The 22,227-nt window shown below is 33.8% G+C and overlaps 1 protein-coding gene across 1 annotated transcript; it reads right to left on the bottom strand.

Moving 5' to 3' along the window:
- Nucleotides 1-12,264: 12,264 nt before the first annotated feature.
- On the bottom strand, nucleotides 12,265-20,269 carry LOC118187301 (UPF0598 protein CG30010). The gene is made up of 3 exons (XM_035357495.2): nucleotides 19,982-20,269; nucleotides 19,256-19,304; nucleotides 12,265-13,110 (listed from the first exon to the last, which is right to left on the bottom strand). The coding sequence occupies exons 1-3, from the start codon at nucleotides 20,135-20,137 to the stop codon at nucleotides 12,650-12,652; spliced, it is 666 nt and encodes a 221-aa protein (XP_035213386.1). The 5' UTR covers nucleotides 20,138-20,269; the 3' UTR covers nucleotides 12,265-12,649.
- Nucleotides 20,270-22,227: the final 1,958 nt, after the last annotated feature.

The following is a 22,227-nucleotide window of genomic DNA, read 5'->3' as shown; positions in this document are numbered from 1 at the left end:
CCGACGATTTCCACCATAAATTTGAAGAATTTGTTTTAAAAGAAGAGCTATCTTTTGAATAAATTTACAATGCCGACGAATCGGGACTTTTGTGGAAATGTCTTCCCACTCGCACTTTAGCATCTGAAACTGAAAGTGAAAGTAAAGCGGCGGGTCATAAAAGCAGCAAGGAAAGGATCACTATCATGTCTTGCAGTAACGCTACCGGTGGACATAAACTAAGACTTATTGTCAATGGAAAGTTTAAAAAAAAAAAAAAAAAAAAAAACGAGATCTTTTAAAGGCACAAGGATAGAAAATTTGCCCGTTGATTACTTGAACGAAAAAAAAAGGGGGCGATGGATGAAACGAAACATTTTTCAAGAATGGTTCAAAAAAATCTTTTTTCTTCAAGTGCGTAAACATCTTAAATCGAAAACCCTGCCTGAAAAAGCTGTGCTATTGATCGACAACGCACCTTTTCACCCAGCAACAAGCGTGCTAAAGCGTGGCCTTCGAGATTAGATGGCCTGGTCAGCTGCAGAATCACGTGATTTGACGTCACCTAAGGCGTCTGAACTTTCACCCTTCGCACTGCAAGCGAAGACTTCTTATTACGTTGATTGCGTGCTGTATATTTTTATTATTCGTGTCTTTTTTATTGCTAAATTTAAGTAATGTTGTTAAGGATATTTTCGTTTTTAAATTAAGATTACTAGTTAACTTATTTGTTAACAAGAATAACGATCGACGTTCTACGTAGAGCTGTCTTCATCATGCCTGCACGATGTTGCGTTCCAACATGCAAATCCAATTACGATGGCACTAATGAATATGTATCAGTATTTAAATTTCCAAAAGATACAGTAAAACGGGATTTATGGATAAAAAAATTTCCAAGGAAAAATTTTATTTCAAGTGATCGCAGATGAATTCAACGTAAAAAACATTATTCAATGTGAAAAATATTTCGAAAAGATGATACAGTAAGACCCCGCTTAACGCGGGGGATCCGTTCCATCAAAGTAGAGCGTAATGCGAAACAGCGCTAAACGAGGCTATCTTAACATGTAAATAATGAAGTTAGGGGAAGATGGATAGAAAATTGGTTAGGTATTAAATTTAATGTTTTTTTAATAAAAATAAAACCAAACATTTATTTCTTACCAAAATAAAAACAATATAAACGAATATACTTATAAAAATAAATAAAATTCTAAGCCAGTCAGATCATTCAGTCTATTCTGTGTTTCCATTTTTCTGCCTTTTTGTCAAGAAGGCTTTATGATAGATTGGCTTAATGGCATACTGCGCTCAATTTCGTTGTCAGTCCATATAGACAGTCGTTTTTCCACTTCCTCTATAATATTATTTCTAGAACGGGTAATCCTAGTTGCAGAGCTTGACGTATTTGCAGTTGCCGATGACAGTATTTTTTCTTTATTCTTAAGAATTGTCCTTATTGTTGAAGTTGCCAAATTCAATGCAGCACTAATTTGAGATTGACTCTCACCAGAATCTAATCTTCTAATCACTTGCATTTAAGTTTCCAGTGAAATGCTTTTTCTGGTTGCTTTCTTTTCTTTTTTTTTTATTATCACCCATGATAAAAACTAAAGATCATAATATTTGTCACTGTATTAATCGTTATAGTATTATATAAATTTATACTTACAATAATGTTAACAGATGTTTCAAATGATAAAAATGCTTTCGTACAGCACCTCACCGCACCAAACAAGAAACATAACTATAAAGTTTCGGATAGGTTATTTGGAAACCTACCGCTGCGCACAATTTCGAGGGATCCCCGTAGTTCATGCTGCGAGCAATTCCGGGGAATCCCGAGGTTGAAATAAATGAGCGCTAAACCGAAACAGCGTTAAGCGGGGTCTTACTGTATTATTCGCTATGATTATTTACCAACAAACGAAGGTACTTTTATTCAGATGTGTAGAGGGCATCCTAAATTAAATAACGATGCTTACCCATGCATTTTTTCTGGTTGTCCAAAATACTTATCTGAAAGTCCAACCCCTCAGAGGATGAGCAGGGAGGAAAAAAGAGCTAAGATGGAAAAGCATATTTTTAATGAATTTTTGAGAAAGGACAAAATAGCATCATTTGAGGATTTTTCTTCTATGTTACCAAGTAAATTAAATATTTCAGATACTTCAAATATTATTTTACACAAATCTGTTGCTGGTATTTATATTTTATTGCTCAGTTTTCATCCATATCCTAAAATTGAAAAAGTATCTTTGTATCGCTTCATATAGATATAGCAGTTTATCTAGGAGATAAAGTTGTTCCAGTTGAAAGTAAAGAACCAGTAAAGAAGTTGAACAGCATTCTTTACTGGTCAAACTTACCGAGATATATGTACAAAACATTAACATGTTTGATGTTCATGAAACTTGTTTAATGTGTGGAATTCCCTTTTCTAGCAGATTAAAAAAAATAATGAGCACCGTTTCAAATATTTGTTTAAACAATTATACTAAAGTTCTTCAAAATAATATGCATACAAAAATCGATCAAAGGAAACTTAAAAAAATCAAGAATACGTGATGAAAAGATATGAGTATGTAAATGACATTGTTTTATTTTTTAAAAATAGTGTACTAAATATGATGCAGTTCAAATATATTTTCAATAATGTATCTTTTACATTTAAATTTATTAATCCTTTTGCTGTTTCCTTATTATTTGATAATACTTCATAATTTTTCAAAATAAATTATCAATTGCGATTATTTATTGCTTCTGTATACTAGTACAACTTGCACAGTATTTCCTAATTAAACAGAAATCATGGTTTGTTCTATGTATAGTTGTTTTGAGGTTTTCGTTGGCAAATTTATTGATTTTACGCTTTTGTGAAACATTATATGGATGGCTTTTATTTGTAAATATATTATTTATTATGCATCTACATATAACTAATAATGTAAATATTATTAAATGATGTAAATATCCTTATAATTATTGCTATAGATAACATATAAATATGTGAAAATTATTCGTTTTCTGTAATGTTGCAGCAAAATTTTAATTTATTTAATTTACAAAGTTTTGAGATTTAAATTTTTTCTGTGGCTTTTCTGTTCATTTTATTAGATGGTAATTTAAATGAATTAAAAATACATTTGCATAATGTTTGGAAGCTCTGAAATATTTATAGTTTTAAGGAAGTAAGTTTTAAGGAAAAATTATTTTTTATGTCTTTTAATTTGCTAAATTATATTTGCTTTTGTTACTGAATTATTTATATTTCTAAATCTTTTCATTCCTTTCATTCCTCTCCTTCTCAAACTGTAAAGACATTTTTATGTTAATAAATAACATCCTTTTTACTTATTTCAATACTTTCTTTTTTGAGTGTATTCTAACAAATTATTACAATACATTGTAAAAAAAAATGCACAAGATAACCTAAAACATGGCATAGAAAATTTCGTGAATATTTCTTAAAAAATAATATTTATTAAGTTATTAATCTTAACTGCAAATGAATATACGATCTTTTATATACGTTTTCAAGTCTCTGGAAATTTAATTATTATGCATTATTAAAAACAAAACACTCTAAACATCGAACGAAACGTTCGCATTCAAATCTGAAGCAAAGAAAGTCACGGAAGAATCGGACGCCTTTCGTGACGTCACTCGTAGCTAACCAGGCCATGTTATCTCGAAGGCCACGGCTAAAGTCTTCTGAAGGACAAATTTTTGCAAAGTTTCTCCCTCCCGAAACGGTACTTCGCTAATCCAACCCATGGACCAAGGAGTCATTGCAACAATGAAGAGAACATACCAAACCAAGCTGCTAATGACTAAAATTGAAGAAGGTTATGATCTGAAAGAGTTTTGGAAACATTACACAATCTGGGACAGCATCTACGATATTGCATCTGCATGGGACTCAGTGAAACCGTCAAAACCTTATAATATCATGGAGAACTCATGCGTAATGTTGAAGCCAACAACAACCTAACCCCTTTGAGTTGTGAAGAAGAGAATGAAGATATAGACACGCCCAAGGCAACTCTTGCCGATATGGTGAAAACAGTTCCAGGTGGAGAGAACGTCGATGATGAAAACATTAACGAGTGGTTGGAGTGAGACGTCACTAATGACGTCTGCTAATGAGCATTCATAATCGAAATTATCAGAGCTAGGTAGGGAAGACTGTTTTTGCTTAGCATAAATGCCGCAAAAAGACGAAGGTGTTTGTCTTCCGTCAATATTTCATAATGAAACAAATTGAATGCACTGAGATAATCACACTATTCTGCACTTTTGTAGAACTTCTCGTTTAGTTTTCGTAAATAGTTCTTGATCGTGTCAATCTTGAGGTCCTGGTGGAGGCGTTTATTTCTCACATAGTAATTGTCATAATCCGTAAATATTTATTTTGCAAGATTTGCAATTTATTTAGGCCTGAGTCCATGGCTGGAGCAGCATAGGTTATGATGGGCCAAATCGTGGAGAGATAAACGAGTCTTATATAAATTCATTCTAGAGTATTTGTCGAAGAGCGGGTAGAGGAATTTCATACCTGCAGTTGCTTTTTTGAGGATATGGATGATGTGCGTTGTCCATGTGAGTCTGTAGTTCAGTATAACACCCAAATATTTTGCATGGGACTATAGGAACTGGTTCGTTGAAAAGGACTAGATCCTTCTTGACTGGAACGTGTCGTTTCTTCCGTCTTATGATAAGAAGTTGTGATTTTGCAGGGTTTACTTGAACTTTCCAATTCCTACACCAGTCCTCTATGAGTGAGATGTTATCTTGGAGCTTCTTAATTGCATCATTTACACAGACTTTACTGCCAGAGCAGTATCGTCTGCATAACAGGCTAGAAGGTAAATGATAGTGATCACGAACGAGATCCATATGAAGCGGCTTCTTACACAGATGACGTATGACAGCCGTTACAAAGTCCAGTTCTTGCTTATGGGAATAATACAGGTTAATTTTTCACAGCAAGTTGCCTTTTTTCGCGGGTGATATTATGCACAAAGTTCTCCACTGCATCTGATCCTCGGTAAACGTGAGCACTTTTCCCATCGGAACTAACTATATAGTACCCGAAAGCTTCATGTTTCTTGATGGGTTGCGTATATGAGGCAGCATTACTGGGATCCGATGTGCGCACATTTTTAACTATGGTCTCAAAGTCGGCATATATGAAATAGAGAATCGGATGTTGGAAGTGTTGATTTTTAAATGAAAGACATTGTTCTTCTTCTGTGGGAATTTTTATATGATGTTGTGAGTGTTTCCTGCAGAATTAAATATGCTTTTTAAGATTTTTCTCCTTCGAAAATCTGTGGAGACAGCGATAACAATAAAAGGCGCATCTCTTATGATGTGTTTAATCCCCTATTAAACGTGAAAAATTTCTAATGAGGCAATGACTGCCTCCTCCATTATATATGTATAGTAAATTAATACAATCCTCATTCTCTTGAGGGAATACATAAAGTGTGGACACTTTATCATCCCCATAACCAAAGACGCGTTGATACGTATACCATTCAATTTTTCGATGAATGGAATTTTCGTCACCGGAACGGGGCAGTGGATGTTACCTTATTTTACGTCCGTTTCATAGGGGGTGTAATGGCTAACTCGTCCGGGATGGTTAACCCAGTGAATCTTCATTTTATGTACTAGTAGACAGCATAGAAAACATTTCAAGTCCACGTTCTGAATATTTAAAACTGCTTTCTTGTCAGCCAGCTCTTTTGGGAAGAGGAATAGGATGGTAATTTGCTACGCATAAATTTAATCGATTAATTTTATCGAGAATCCACCCCAAACCGCGCTGAGAGAATGCTTCGAAGGATTTCATGATTTTTTGAAATCTCCTCTACCTGTCCTTCCACGCTTTCCTCCATCATTTCGGTGGCACACTTATTTCTGAAATGGGGAGCAATAGCATCAAATTCCCCGTCTCGTGTCGTAAAAGTAAGATACATTTTCGCCACCACATACCATTTAATGACAAATTTATCCGCTGTGAAAGCAACTCTTCAAAGCATGTTAAAAAGTCAGACGCATTTTCTTGAGACGGCATAAACGTATTCCCAGCAAATATGTCTAAAGCGCTTACCTTCCTCTTTTTTTTTTTTTTTTTTTCCTTTTCCTTTCTCGGAGCATAGAACGTATCGACCTTCCTTTTTGATAAGTGAGTAGTGCGAGTGTGTTGCAACAAATCACTCTTTCGAGTAAATGCTTTCTCACAAACATTACAGTGGTGTTCCTTAGAAGTCTTGAAATGGGTTAAAGCATCTCAAATATTCGTTTCTTGCAAATACCTTCTGGCAAACATCGTCAAGTAAAATATTTTTATCCTGTATGGATATTCATGAATCTGGTCAAACTCTCCTTGCGGTTTAGAACAGATGGCACAGACTTAGAAACATTAAAGGGAACCCTGTAAGCACGCATCTTTTCAACAAATGTGTGTGTTACATATTCCGAAATATTACACAAAAATACACTCCTGCATAACAAAAAGTCTAATGACAATTTTTTGAGTGAAGAATTTACCACAAGTATTTCGATATAACCCCGTGTTTAAACATAGTACAATAAACTATAAAAACATAATACATATACTAAAAATAGGTTCATCGAGATCCAAATCATTTCACATTTAACTCAAAGATGTATCAAAAATACGAAACAACATGAAGTGAATAGATACATCAGGAAGTTTTAATCGTTTCCGTTTGCAAATAAAGAATTTTCTCAGATACAGAATAGATCACTCAAAAGGATCAGAGACGAAAGCACACTCGCTCTTCAAAAGGTCAAGTGTGCAAAGCAATGCTATGGTTAAGAATACAAAACGAGATTGCAAATTGTCTAGCTTCTTAAGTGAAAAGATAACAAGTAGAATTCTTCTATCCAAACGGGAATATATTTCCCATAAAAATGCTTACTGTATCTAAAATATTTAACAAAATGCAGATATCTTAATTTTTTTTTTTAAATTTAATGTATTTATGGATTTGCATAATTTATAAAATAAAGAATTTTTCAAGTACTGTGAAACATAGTTATTTCAAAATTTAAGATAGCGTTTTCACTGATGTTAATAAAATTTCACACATAATTCTAATCGCTTCAAATCACACAATTATTTAAAAATCTCGCGGAGTGTTAAAACAAAATGATCTGAAATGAGACATTTTGTATCGCTTTAAATTAGCACGCGTAAACTTCATAAAATAGATAGCACAAATGAAAAAAAGTACTTTTATGGGTTTTAAGTCGATTCAAATCACTACCGTGAATGAATGAATTTTCACCCGTACGTCACTTTAAAACAATGGATCTTTAGGTGCTGTCTTAAATCATGCTTTACCACAAGTACACCGTAGAAAGAACGGGACAGTAAGCTACTATATTTTTCAAAATTCGCATAATAGCGATCTGTTTTACAGGCCAAAGTTCGCGCAACGTGTTACTGAGTAAGCGGTTACATGTTTTGGCTCTTCAGTGTATATGACTATATATACATCATAGCTGCCAACTGTTCCGTTTTGAGAGGAAAACTTTTTCCCGGCCTCCCATTAGTTTATGGAATTGTTTGGAGCCTGGTGTTTCAATTTTACTAAGCAAAACTACTAAGTAAAGTGTTTCTTAGCAATAAAGGAAATTTATTGAATGAATGTCCTAAATTATCCAATTTCGACCACGCCATCCCTAGTGATTTTGAGTAATATTTTTCTTCTTAAATTTGACTGAATTTGAATTACACTCTGTTGCAATAAAATATATGCACCCAGAAAAAACTGAGCCACAACTAAGAAATACGGCAAGCCAATGTAGTTTGGCGAGCTGTGTAAATGATAAAACTTGCAGCACCAGTCAGAACTGTGGAGTGATAGAAGGCGGGTCTAAAAGGCGCAGCTGGTAGAGAGCAAAAGGGCTTACGGCGGGTAACGAGCATTTACAATAGCGCTGACGGCTTCGCGACGCGAACAGTTTTCAGACTTTAAGAGTGGTCGCATCAGAGGGCTTAAAGGCCGGTTGGTCGAACAAGCAGATCGGCCAACATATTGGTCGAAGCGATACGGTTGTTGACCGTTGTTGGAATCACGTTGTTGTTCACGACCGCTGTTCAGCGACGTCATGGACAGCCGCCATACCGGCTCAGGTCGTACCCGAGCCACCACTGCTCGAGACGATCACGCAATTAGAAGAGCTGACACGTCCATATCAACAGTTCCCCTATCATCGATTCAATGCCACTGGTCAAATCGGAGATCTCAGGATAGCCAGAGATACGATGCGTAGTAGGTGATGCTGGGGTCAGATCTCGACATCCATTCAGATGCTTGCCATTTACACTCCATCATAAGCGGTGTCGTCTTGCATGGTGTCGCTTTTGCTCAAGCTGGACAGTGTCTGATTGGAGAAATGTGATCTTAAGCGACGAATTACGCTTTTCTCTCAATAACGCATACGTGTCTGGAGACGGAAAGGTGAGCGCTCCAAATTGCCATTTGCTACCAAGCGACGTACAGCCAATACACATGGTGTGACAATCTGGGGAGCATCAGCTGGGGCAGCCATACACCTTTAGTCGTGCTGCGAGGTACTCTGACCTAAGCTAGCAGGTCGTTCAGGTTCTGTTTTCCAGTAGAACAACGCTTATACAGCACGACTTTTCCAACTAGATCTTCGACCCGTTAATGTCCTCAACTGGCCAGCTAGGTCTCCAGACTGTAGCGTATCTGAAATGCTTGGGACAAGTTGGGCAGGCAAATTCAGCCGTGTACAAATATGTCTCAACTCGTTGACCAGTTGCTCCATTTGTGGTACAATCTACCGCAGAAGGACATTGCCAACTTAACAGACTCCATGTCAAACCAAGTATCAGCTTGTAAGCTGCCACGAGTGGTTTTATAACCTACCGATTTTCAATTTATGTGATTTGAATCTTTGTATTACTACTCGTTAATAAAAGGCTTTATTCGCTCCAGTTTTTGGCAATTTGATTATCTACTCAAACACTATACTACTGCCGAGTTTCGTAGTTGTTTGTTCCAATTCTTTCAGGATGTATATATTTTTTGCAAAATATAAAACAACTTTCGACGTGCATATATTTGAATGCATATTAATCTACAGTAGACATTCGTAGAACTTGCTATAAAAATTCAGTCACTCTTTAATAACTTAATATTTGTATTTGATTTTGCTTATTTTGGTAAATAAAAGTTTTCTTCCAAACTCAAGATTTTCTCAGTATAAAAGTGTAAGAAAGTTACAAACTGAAATTAGTCAGAGAACATAAAATTTAGAATATCCGATTTAATATAATATTAATATATTTCACAGAATTATATTATAATTGAAATGAATTTCAATTAATCTGGAGATTAGAAATTATTATATCTTTTGAAATGGTGTTGCCATGAAGTGTAAAACTTCGCTTTTTCCTATTCTAGGTTGGCATTTATGCATACATAGGGAAGTGCTCCTTCAAAAGTTCCTGCAACATTTTTTTAAAAGACTGTGAGAAGGGGGAAAAACATGCACAGTAATGAGCCCTCAAATTATGGCACGCAAGGATGAAACTCTACTGATTACGCCAAACAACTCTGACAAGAACCACCATGAATTTCATTATCTGGTGATACTTTAAAACTTAAGAGTGTTTCTGAATCCCTTAACTCCCATTCAAAAACGCTACATGTATATTCGAAATAACCTTTAATGACTACATATAGACAGGTACTGATTCTTAACTAGAAAGTTCCTCTCCTTTTTAAATTTGTAAGGAAGTAACTATTGTTTTTCACAAACGAGTTTTTAATGTTGCGTGCGTATGGGTTCATATTAAATTGAATGCACAAGTCCGATGAAAGGTGAATAAAATTTATTCTTATCCGAAGAATAAATACAAAATGCTTAAATTTCCTTAGAGAAATTCATACGATATCGCAATATCTCACAGTAGCTATCTTTTAAACTACTAAAACGTTCAACAGAACTTAATTCAAAATAGAGAAAGCTAATCCGATTTCACCGCGAATTCGCTACAATAAACCACAAGAATTAAGCTAACAACAACAGTTTTCTTAACAAAATGAATTTAGGTGTTTTCGCCCAGCTTTTATAAGCTTTTAAAATCACGCATGAGAACCTTTCCGTATTTTCTCGACTCTTCTGGATATTAAAAGAGTACAATTACGAGATATCTATTTATTAAATGCGCGTGCTCCTGTATTTTTAATTTTTCTGGCGTAGCTTTCTCTTTAAGTAAGTGTCTTGCTGCATTGCACGGTAATATAAAACAATTTTAATTAATTATATTTAAAAATAGCTAAATCAATACAAAAACAGTAACATTATGTTTTGGAGCTTTATTCTCACTCCTCGTTTCCGTTTCCTTACCAAAATGTAAACGAGGAGAAAGAGATAGTATTTAAAGGAAAGTTTTAGAATGATAGAGCGTATTCTACCTGCTCTAGGCCACATTACTAGTTTGCTATCTTCAAATAAGAGTTCCTGTCTATGGAATTAGTTATTCTTGTTGGCTGAGTTTCTAAGCACCATGATTGCCTACTGTTCTATAGTCTGAGTTTAATAAAAGGGTCTACTACACCCTCCTTTTGTGTTATAATACTTTCTACAAGACATAGCGATAAATTGCGACTTAGTTACGAGTTTAGTTAGTGTGCACTACATATTAAACTCTACAGTGACTACATATTAAACTCTACAGTGACTACATATTAAACTCTATAGTGACGCCCGAAATAAAGTAAGGACCATGGCATTAGGAAGATCAAATTTTAATCTGGCCCCCTCTGCATCGAAAGCTCTACAGGCACCAGTTAATTCCATGGAGAGGTTTGGTTTAATTGTCGATATCATGCGGGAAGTCCTGAAGCCGGCAGTGACTTTTGATATCAGCAGTTCGGTGAATACCTTGCTTGAGCACTTAAATGCATATTTTGTATACCGAGTATTCCAGTACCGGAAATTCAAAAAGTACCATAACAAATGCCGCTGTAAGGCAGACTTTAAACTGGTAGAAGTGTACCAGCAAATTTTCATTAGGCAATCCAGAAAATGATCAGCGACACAGCCTTCAGGTTATCAGGCTATAACAGTGGAGACAGCTTCATGGCAAAGTGCTAGAGTACTGCTCCCAACTCTGCTCGGTCGTTCTCGGAACTCCACGTACTCTCGACTCTTCATGCTACAACTCGCGATGCACTCGACGATACACTACAGTACAGCTCCAGACTCCTCAGTTCAGTCAATCCCAGAGGTCAACACAATCTAAGATAAAACTTGATGATGCACTTGCTCGCGATATACTAAGAGACTCTTTCGGTGCACTCGACGACCAATTCGGAACTTACCGACTGACTATCAACTCGATGGACTCTCACTAACTGACTGACTCTCCGCGTACCAGAAGGGTTTATATAGCTTTTGGCTTTTATTCGAGAACATTCTGGGGTAAACCAGTAAGAATTCATTCCAGAAAGTTCTCCATCCGTCTATGGCATATCGCCAAATGGGTAATTTCTCACCAAATATGGCAAACCTGCCTTCCTTTGCCATGTTTTAGCAACCCTAAACCTGCCTTGCGGGGAAGCTATCTTACTGCGCCTGGACATTTCATAACAATATATTAATTAATTGCAATCTAACCATAATTATGTTATGTAATTATTATTATGATTAAAGTATATGATATAATATTGTTATTTATATCATATACTTTAATCATATATACCTTAACATAATATATTCGTTAATATGAAGATGCTATAAAGCCATTCAACCAGGATAGTGGCTAGTGAAGCTGACTGCTGTACCGAAGGGCCCGGGTTCGAATCCCGTAGAAGATATGGATTTTTGTAAATGTATAGTATCTGTGCAACATGGGGCACTCTAAATATGAGATGAGCCAAAAGTCCTCTCAAAAGGTTAGTGGTAGGGGAAGAGGGGTAGGAGGTCCTTCAAAACTGGCCCAATCTGAGCAAAATTGTACTGTCACCTACATGGTGCTCAAGGCTCTTGCTAGGGGCAGACACAATCTTGACCCCTTGCCACGATCATGGGGGCTTGCTCTGATCTGATGGTATTGTTGATCAGGGGGAGGATAAGCCACAAATAAACAGATGCTGTAATAGACAGAAGAACAATATAACCATCAGAGTAGTAACGGGCAACCCCCTCCCCCAATATTCTGATTTGGCTATGTCATGCATTAGATACAAAATAAGCAATAACAAGTACTTTATATTTTAACAGTTTATTTTAAATTCTTAATCTGATATACACAAAAAAATTAAATTTCAAAGACATGAACACATAACATGTTTCAGGTAGAGAGAAATACAGAACAAAAGTAAGTAAAAGGAAATAATAATAATAATAATAATAATAACAAATGTATTTTAATTATAATTTCATATAAATGCATACATTTTCTCACATTAACAGTTAGTTTAGATATTTTTAGGAAAGTTAGCATAATCATACTGAAGCCATACTTTCATAATAGCTATTAAAAATTTCGAACCTTAATCAATATTATTAATAAATACAAAATTTACTGAATTAATTAATTTTATAACATGTAAAATAATAAAGCTAATGTACCAAACGAAATATGCATTCAGTTGTGTAGACTCGTAGCATTTTGCAAATCTATCAGTTTTTTCAGAATTTCATTAGTAAGAATATATTTTTGGTCTTTCCAAATAAAGTAAAGTGGTACATCTTCTGTTTTATTATCCTTATATATAAAGTTTTGACTTAACTGAATTGCTAATGATGATTTTATTAAACCAACGCCTCCAGTTGCTTCAGGCCCTGGATGGTAAACTCGTCCTGTTTCGGGCAGCATACATATCTTCTCTGGTTCAAATTTTACTTGTAACAGATCTCCAGCATAAGCATATGATAAATAATCAGCTGCATCCCGCTCTAAAATGTGGGTAAATACAATTGGCACATCGTCACATCTTACAAAGTTTTTTTCTCTACCACATGGGGAATAATATGGAAATTCTTTTTCATATTTACCAGTATCATTCATTCGCAACCTTTTGAAAAAAAATTCTAAAAATTTCTTATCTGAAATACAATCAAGCAAAAAGGTCATTGAAAATAATCAGAATTCTAAAACCATAATACAGTAGAACTCCAAACATCCAGACAATTGAGTATATAACTTAAATTATTCTGTTGGCCAGCTATGTATTCCTGTAATTGTAGACTGTACACAATATTAACTTGCCAATTACTGACCAAACAATACATCTGTTGATTAAAAATTAATCAGAGAAAAAAATTACCCCCAAGAATTTAAAAAAAAAAAAAGTGATATTCTTAAGTACACAGACATGCATCCTCAGATGTCTCCAAATAATTAAAGTAGCATATATTGGAAGTTAAAGAGTACAGTTCAAATTAAGAGGGCCATGTTGGAATTATAGTTAAGAAAATAACTCTTATTCATAGTCTTTTTAGGAACTTTAAATATTCAGAATCAAATCCTTGCACACTTGGAGGGTTGAAGGCTAACGGAGAACATTTGAATGCATTTGTGCCTTGCGAGACAAAAAGAGTATTTGTGTATTAATGCATCTACATTGGCAAAGTTTTGTATTTTTTTAAAAGAAAAAAAAAAGAAAAAAAGAAAAGAATAATGACGCATAATTGAAAAAAAAAATATATATGTTTTAATTTTATGTATATATTTTATGTTTTCTTCTGTATTTGTAAAAAAAAAAAAAAAAAAAAAAAAAAAAAAAAACAATCAATAAACCTGCTTATATGCAGGTTTTTTTTTGTTATGGTAGAAATTCCACAGTGCTTATTTTAAGAATAGATTCAAAGCAATAGTTTCCTCAACAATTTTATAGCAAAATACTATATTTCAACAAAAATTTTACTACTTTTTACCACTGCAAGCAAATCTAACAACCATGTTAGTTATAAAATTAAATTTAAGAACAACAACAAATACGATTTCTCTATAAAAAGTTGGAATATAACTAAATGGACAACTAAAAAATAGTTTGCTTATTAAAACTAAAGAATTGCCATAGGCAAGGTTGGGCAGAGTTTTGCATATTTCTGAAAATAGGGTAACTTCGCTTAAAGTAGTTGCATTAATACATAAGTAATATAAAAATTCTTTGCCTGCAGAGGGAATGGACATAGGGCCAGCATCAGAGCAGTGGTGCAATTGCAACGAATGGCAGAATTTAGAGGGGCTAAATGTCACAACTTAGGAAGGCACTGAGTGGTAGAATTTAGGAGCTGCTGAGATTACACAGTGCAGCAAAAAGCCTAGTGCTGGCCCCACATGGAAATATACCATTTTTTAAAAAATAAAGTATTTGTTATGACCAAGCAATGAACTATCAAGGAGAAAAGAAGTATGCATATATGCAGTATGTAATAGTTTTAATCATTAATATATATGTAACAGATATTTGTCAGACAAACCAACCTATTACAGAAATCCATCTTAATGAATTTGATAGCTTTTAAGTAATATAGTATGAATTTAACAGTTTCTCAGTAAAATGATACTGTATGGTACTATATTACTTAAATGAATTACACATTAGAAATAAGCACTTAAATTAACACCAAGGTAAATTCTACATGATCTCGAAAGAACATGTAATCTAGAGTATGGACAATTGGAGTTTTACTGCACTCTGAAAATTATCTTTATTTCATAAATTTATCTTAAACAATGCATAAAATGTGTTTTATGCAGAATTTATCAATACATTGGAGTCTAGATATAATATCTTTTCAATAAACATTTAAATATATTTTAAAATACTTTTTGTTGTTGTTCCAATATTCTTGCATATTTAGAGTTTAAGGTACTTGCGTATTAGTGCAACCACTTTGGTGCAGTTTGGTGTTTTTTTAAAGAAGAAAAAGGTAATTCAGTGAATTTTCGGATTGCAACTTATAATGGATATGGTTACCTAAAGAACTGTTATTGCACATGGTTGTCAGAGTTTGTTGACTTCTACTAAGGTTGTTGTAATAATATGCAAGTACTGAGTTTAGTTTGAAATATGACTAACCAATGCTCCATTGTTATGTATAAAAATATGTAAATATAAAAATGAGTTACAAATATTAAATCTACTTATGAATTAAATTTCTAATTTGATATATAGCAGAGTTATTCACTGCAGCTGGTGGTTTATGAAGTTCGCTTTTGAAACTATAGTTTAATAACTAGAAACATGTCTGCCTCCACAATGAAAAGTTTTATCAACAGAATTTGCAGTTAAGGTGCTTAAAAACATTTATAAAACTCTTATGCATGGATTATGCAATTTTCATAAATATGTTGGAATAAAGCTACAGTCAAAAGTCGTAAATTCGGACACCCATAATCTGGAATGATCTATAATCCGGACCTCAAAGCTACAAACTTTCTGCGCATGCGTCAGTGCATAGGCATTTACATGTGCGCATGACATTTACGGCTGCGAATATGCTTGTGCACATGCGCATAATAGGTATACGCATGCGCATTTAATGTATAATGGACAGTATAAGCTAAGCTAAAATTATCTAATTCAGTTAATGTTGCAGATTGCGTTGTTTCGTAATCTTCGAATTGGATCCGGCTTATTATTTTTTGCAGACTGTTAGGGCAATTTTATAAAAGTAAGCTTGAACTTTCGATTATGTCAAATAGAATTTCCGATATATATTTACTAATATGTAAAGGATCTACAAAGCGAAAGTATGTTTCGAAGTCCATTAAACAGAAAGTGGAATTGCTGCAAAAAATGGATAAAGGCATATCCTTTGATTATCTAATCATTCCAAAACATGTTTATCAATTTCACGCTGCTCTGCGGGGGAAGGGAAACGATGCGGCGCGCAATGAATTGGAAGTTGATCTGTCAGCACTATCCTTATCTTCAGGGCAGATGTTTTTATCTTATTTGGCTTATAATTCCTTACTAAATGAAGTATTTCATCTCGATGTACTCTGTCTTTGATATGATTTAAATCAAGTTCCTCATCATTATAATTCGCTTCCGATAGTGAAGAACGTGATACAGAGGCTATTGAAAATGAAAAAATCTCGATTGACAAATTAGTCGGTATTCTCGACACAGCAATTATAGGACTTGAACAGCGGAACTTTGTAACTAAACAAGAAATTATGTCTGTTTAACAGAACTAAAGAGAAAGTATTATCACGTGAAATGAAACAACTTAAACAACTTACATTGAAAGAAATGTTTAATAAAGTAAAAAAATAAATATTAAGCTTTTCCTTTTTATAAATTTTGATACACTTTAGATCATAATTGTTCTTTATTTCATAAATTAGAGCTTCATATTTTTAATTTTATAATTTCTGCATGCCATCTTACCAGATTTAAACTGATGATCTATAATCCAGAATCGCCGAAGTTCCAACGAGTCCGGATTAACGACATTTGACTGTATCATTAAGGTGGCCTCTGGTCAATGCAATGAGATAGTCAAGTTTTGAAGTTTCTTTCCACTTTTACCAGCATATCAACAGTATGTTGTCGATAACAGATTGAATATTGTTCTTCAGTTCAGCCAGGGTCTTTGGAAGTTAGAGATTTCAGACAGCCCCACAAAAAGAAATCACATGGGGCTAAATCAGGCGAGCGCTAGTGCTCTGGCCACTGAAGATCGCTTCGTAAGGAGATCAGGCGACCAGGGAAATGTTCTCCAAAAAACCACGGTCCAATGATGCCTATTCTGGACAATGGACCTCAAACAGTCACACGTTCTGTACAAAGGGGCTTCTCATGAAGTTCTCGAGGATTCGTGCCACTCCAGTAGCGCATGTTTTGCACTTATTCACTCAACTGGAAAGATGCAAATGAGCCTCATTGCTAAAGGGGATCATGAAGCACATTGCCAAGAATGGTATCGTATTTTTTTTAAAAGAAAATCACGTGGATTAAGTTTTTGCACCATTGCCAATTTATATGGATGAAATTTATATTTTGTTTATAATTGGATGCCCCTTGGTTTTTTGGTGATTCGGCTAATCTTCGAATTATGGTAACTTGGCGATTTTTTGGCGACCAACCTTGCTACTGCAACCTGCTAGTTTTGTTTTGGATGCCATTTTGTTTTCACAAAGTAAAGGCTTTTTTTTTTTTAAATTTTTTTTACTCAACATTTTTTTTCAACAATCTGCTAGCCGAATTACGCTTATGCTAGAACTTTTATGGAACAAAAATGCTTAATCATGGCGAAGATCAGGTGCGAAATTGGGAGAAAGTGCAGAATCGCCCACTGTTTGCTGCGTTTTTAAGAATTGCACTTATACGGTATCTACGTACACGTCAACCTATTTTCACTTAAAAAAATATCCCAGAATTGCACAAAAATGGCATTGTGTACACTCTTCACCTTATCCATGTACACTGCTGAAGTCCTAGCTAGTAATCTTTATTGCCTTACCAAAATGTCGCCAAACTTCCTGTTACCATATTCCAAAGATTAGCCAGCGATTCTTTTTTGATGCCAAGATTGATGACAGGAAGGAACAATTTCAAGATACCGCTACACAAAATTAAAATAAGAAGTCAAAGAATTGCACAGAGTCAGTGTCCATGTACACATACATATATTTTCACTTAAAAAAAAATCAGAGATTTGCACACTGCCTTAACTTTGTTCATGTACACATCGATCTATTTTCACTTAAAAATAATCAGGAAGCTAAAACAAAGTTAAAGCTTTCATGGTACCAGAAATGGGGTTTCATCGCCAAAAGTGAACAAAATTTGACGATAATCGAAGGAGCACCCAATTCTACACTAGAGCCTCAATCAGATAGTTTTATGTAACTGTTTACAGAAATGGTACTTTTATTGTTTAAGTGAAATGGTGTATTTAGCCAAAGCACTTATTATAAACTGATGCTGTTACTTTTTATTGCAAGAGATATATACAGTCAAAAGTCGTTAATTCAGACACCCATAATCCAGAATGATCTATAATCTGGACCTCAAAGCTACAAACTTTCTGCGCATGCGTCTGCACGTAAGACCTTTACGGCTGCAAATATGCATGTGCGCGTGCACAAAATACGTTTACGAATGCGCGTTTAATGTATAACGGATGGTATAAGCTAAGCTAAAATTATCTAATTCAGTTAATGTTGCAGATTGCGTTGTTCCTTAATCTTCGAATTGGATTTGGCTTATTATTTTTTGCAGACTGTTAGAGCAATTTTATAAAAGTAAGCTTGAACTTTCGATTATGTCAAATAGAATTTCCGATATATATTTACTAATATGTAAAGGATCTACAAAGCGAAAGTATGTTTTGAAGCCCATTAAACAAGAAGTGGAATTGCTGCAAAAAATTGATAAAGGCATATCCTTTGTTTATCTAAACTTTAACATTTGTTTATCTAACTTTGTTTATCTTTAACGCCACGCGGCGCGCAATGAATTGGAAGTTGATCTGTCAGCACTATCCTTATCTTCAGGGCAGATGTTTTTATTTTATTTGGCTTATAATTCCTTACTAAATGTAGTATTTCATCTCGATGTACTCCATCTTTGATATGATTTAAATCAAATTCCTCATCATTATAATTCGCTTCCGATAGTGAAGAAAGTGACAGAGGTTATTGAAAACGAAAAAATTTCGACTGACAAATTAGTCGGTATTCTCGACACAGCAATTATAGGACTTGAACAGCGGAACTTTGTAACTGAACAAGAAATTACGTCTGTTTATAGAATTAAAGAGAATGTATTATCATGTAAAAAATGAAGCAACTTAAACAACTTACATTGAAAGAAATATTTAATAAAGTAAACAAATAAATATTAAGCTTTTTTTTTTTTTTTTTTTTGTAAATTTTGATACCCTTTAGATCATAATTGTTCTTTATTTCATAAATTATGGTTTTATATTTTTAATTTTATAATTTCTGCATGCCATCTTACCAGATTTAAACTGATGATCTATAATCCGGAATCGCCGAAGTCCCGACAAGTCCGGATTAACGACTTTCGACTGTATTCAGTTTATTCTTATTCAGATTTTGATTTATCTCCAAACTTTATGATAAACTGTTGGCTTACTTTCTTTGATTGTAACCTGACACCTACAGTTTTCAGCAATTTTTGTAACCAGTATATCAGGTCATAAATAAAAGATCCATAAAAGAACTGCAATTATTCAATCAGAAATTCAATATTTTTTAAATACATACCTTTGAAACACGAAGTAAAATTTTTCATCTTTGAATCATCCAAAAAGAGCTACAAGAGATAATAGCACAAAATAAATATTTCAAGATTTAAAACATAAAATTTACATACTCGTTTCTATTTCCTATCAAAAATCAATATTCTGCAAGTATAATCGATGATTAAAATTTTAGAATAACAAAAATATATAGCTGACCCTTGAGAAGAGGGATTAGAGGTACTGACTGTTTACATCATTCAAAAATTATACTTAATTTTTTATTACCCAAAATACATGAAGCTAATTAAAATATGTATTATATACCATAATCTTAAACTAAAATAAGAATAAAAATAATTATTGTAAAGAAAAGAAAAATTACTTTAATTATGTGTTAGCTGATATCCAAGTTTACATTCTTGATTTGCAAAATAACTGTCTGTCTATCAGTAACTGTATCAGTATTGTTTTACATGATACAAATACGTCATATAATACGTTATCTTTTCTATATATATTATGCATTTATTACGCACTACACTCTTTTCTCTTCATTATTTCTGGCTGGTTCGGCTGGAAGTTATTTTAAGTATTACAAAAATTTACATACAATTTTCCAGTTTTTTGACTGGGGATGTATAAGCGGAGCTTTGCAGTAGTTTTTTAAGCGCGCGTTGTTCAAGGGTCAACTTAAAACCGTATCGAATTCGAGATATAATATAATAAGAAGAAGCAAATATTTTAATACCATGCCATTATGATCGATGAAATAAAAATATTCCCGAGTGTTAGGTTCAGGGCTTTGCCCCTGAATGTAAGACACATATCTGAGATCTTTTACAGAATTTTGAATCAATCGGTTAGATAGCAAAAGAAACAGTTTTTTATAATAATGTTCGATCATATTTAAAAATTTCCAGACGTAGTGCTAAGTTTAAGAAACACCTTTTTAGTAATTATTTATCAGACAACGTAGTTTCACACGATGTAAACAACGCAAACATTGCCTGCCCTTTAAAGTCGAGAGACAGACAGACAGACAAAGTAGACAGATGTCTTGTTTTGCACCCTCTAAGTCTTTCTGCACCGATGGGCTAATAATCAAGCATAGGTGCGAAGGAAAGGTATGTAGAAAGGGGGAAATTTCGTATTTGAGGAGAGTAAAAAGGAACTTCGTACATTTTGTATGAGTTCAAAAGGCCAGGAAAAAAGATAGGAAAAATAAAATTTAAAATAAATGGCCCAAAAATAATAAGAGGGGGAAAAAAAGGGCCTATAGAAAGAAAAGGAAAAGAAGTAGAAAATATCCTAAAATACGATTGTGTCCATGAATGTAGTTAAAAGGAGAAGAAGCTGTCTTCATTTACAATAAATAGTGTCTCACAGGTGTGTGTGTGTAGTGAGTGTGTTTGGTAATGGTGAATAGTGAGTGTGCTTGGTAATGGTTACTAGGAAAAAAATTATTGACAGTGTTAAAATGCTTTGTATCAAGGTATTTAGCATGGAATACAAAGTAATGTGTATGCTTGCATCCTGAGACATCAACAAAAGTCATCAAACAAAAGTATATATTAATTTAACTAAAGTAACTTATGCTATTTTTATTCCCAACATTTTCATACATTTTTCAAAAAACAGCAGCAGACAAACAACATAGAACCATATATATATATATATATGTGTGTGTATGTGTGTGTAAATTACAGAGTATATGTATTATTAAACACAAATTAAACATAGTATTTATTAATTTAATTATCATAATTTATTACAAGATTAATTATTTTACTATCATAATTTATTACAAGATTAATTATTTTACTATCACAATTTATTACTAGTTAATTAATGCTAGTATAACACAATGAGGCACACTGTTATTTATATAAGCTCATAGTTCTAAGAATTTATTTAAGGCAGTGAAGAATAATCCGTCTCTTACATATGGACATTTAACAGATAGCATGGAACAGTATGAGAAAAAAATCGGTGAGGTATAATATTATTTAAAGGCGAAAATATATTTAAGCAATCTAAAATAAAAGAGAAACCAGAATATCCGAGAGGGAAGCAGCGCGATGCCCCGAGTTCCCAATTTTCCCTCTCACGAGATTCCTCGGGGCCTTTGTAGGTGGTGACAAACGTGAACTGATAACGTTGGCGTCTCTTTGGAATTGTCGCGCCACTATCGAACTCCATGAGAGGTAAGTTTCTCTGTTACGGTATGGCAACGAGAGAGATTGTTGTTCAAAAGATGGATGATCGAACTGCGTTGTAACGATCATTTTTGAGGATGTTGCGTACTGTAAAATGAACTTATTACACTGTGCTAAATAGTATTAAAATGCTATATATTAAAAGATCTTTCATCTGATCTAAATTTTACCAAACCGCTCATTATTTTCTCTTAAACACACAATGTTCACGACATTTCTGGCGCCCCCGGTGGGCGTGTTTGTTGGAAACATGTCGGATGAAAGAATAGCTAGGGTAAGTTGATTACCTTATACTTCCGTTTTGAAGTTATTGATTATTGTTTTACTGAAGTTTAAAATACTTTTCTTGCCTAATTTTTATCTGAATATTTTAAACTTAAGACAAAATGGAAGTGATGAAAAGAAACAAAACTGCGCAACGTTCAGCTTTTACTAAAGCATATAAAAGACTAGATGATCTTTTAAATGATGATAATGTTGATTATGAAGAAGCAGAAATGTGCTTTTATTTGTTCAAGAAAAAGGCAGAAACATTAGAATTGACGCACGGTGCTTATTTATATACTATAACTGATGATAAAGAATTCGAAACAGAATTTGAAATAACAGAGGACTATCGAGAGAAGGCTGTTAGGATACAGTTAAAATCGGAACGATTTCTCGATAATATTAAGAGTAAATTAAACGAAATCCAAAATACATCGTCAGAGAGTAGTCAGAAATTAGTTGCTGATGAAAATACATGTAAAACTTTGTGCCAACGCCTACCGAAAGTAGA

The sequence above is a fragment of the Stegodyphus dumicola genome, chromosome 4 (genome assembly GCF_044657685.1).
Source record: "Stegodyphus dumicola isolate Sdum_Otavi_A_Nest chromosome 4, ASM4465768v1".
Taxonomy (NCBI): Eukaryota; Metazoa; Arthropoda; class Arachnida; order Araneae; family Eresidae; genus Stegodyphus; species Stegodyphus dumicola.
Note: the sequence above shows the minus strand (reverse complement) of the source record. Positions and strands in the feature narration are given on the sequence as shown.

What these genes read in the sequence shown, in the direction of transcription:
- LOC118187301 (XM_035357495.2), bottom strand. Translation starts at nt 20,137, where the DNA reads ATGATCGAACATTATTATAAAAAACTGTTTCTTTTGCTATCTAACCGA. An exon ending in TCATCGATCATAATGGCATG is followed by an intron (nt 19,305 to 19,981) that starts GTATTAAAATAT and finishes TATCTCTTGTAG; the next exon opens with CTCTTTTTGGATGATTCAAA. An exon ending in TTTTACTTCGTGTTTCAAAG is followed by an intron (nt 13,111 to 19,255) that starts GTATGTATTTAA and finishes ATTGTATTTCAG; the next exon opens with ATAAGAAATTTTTAGAATTT.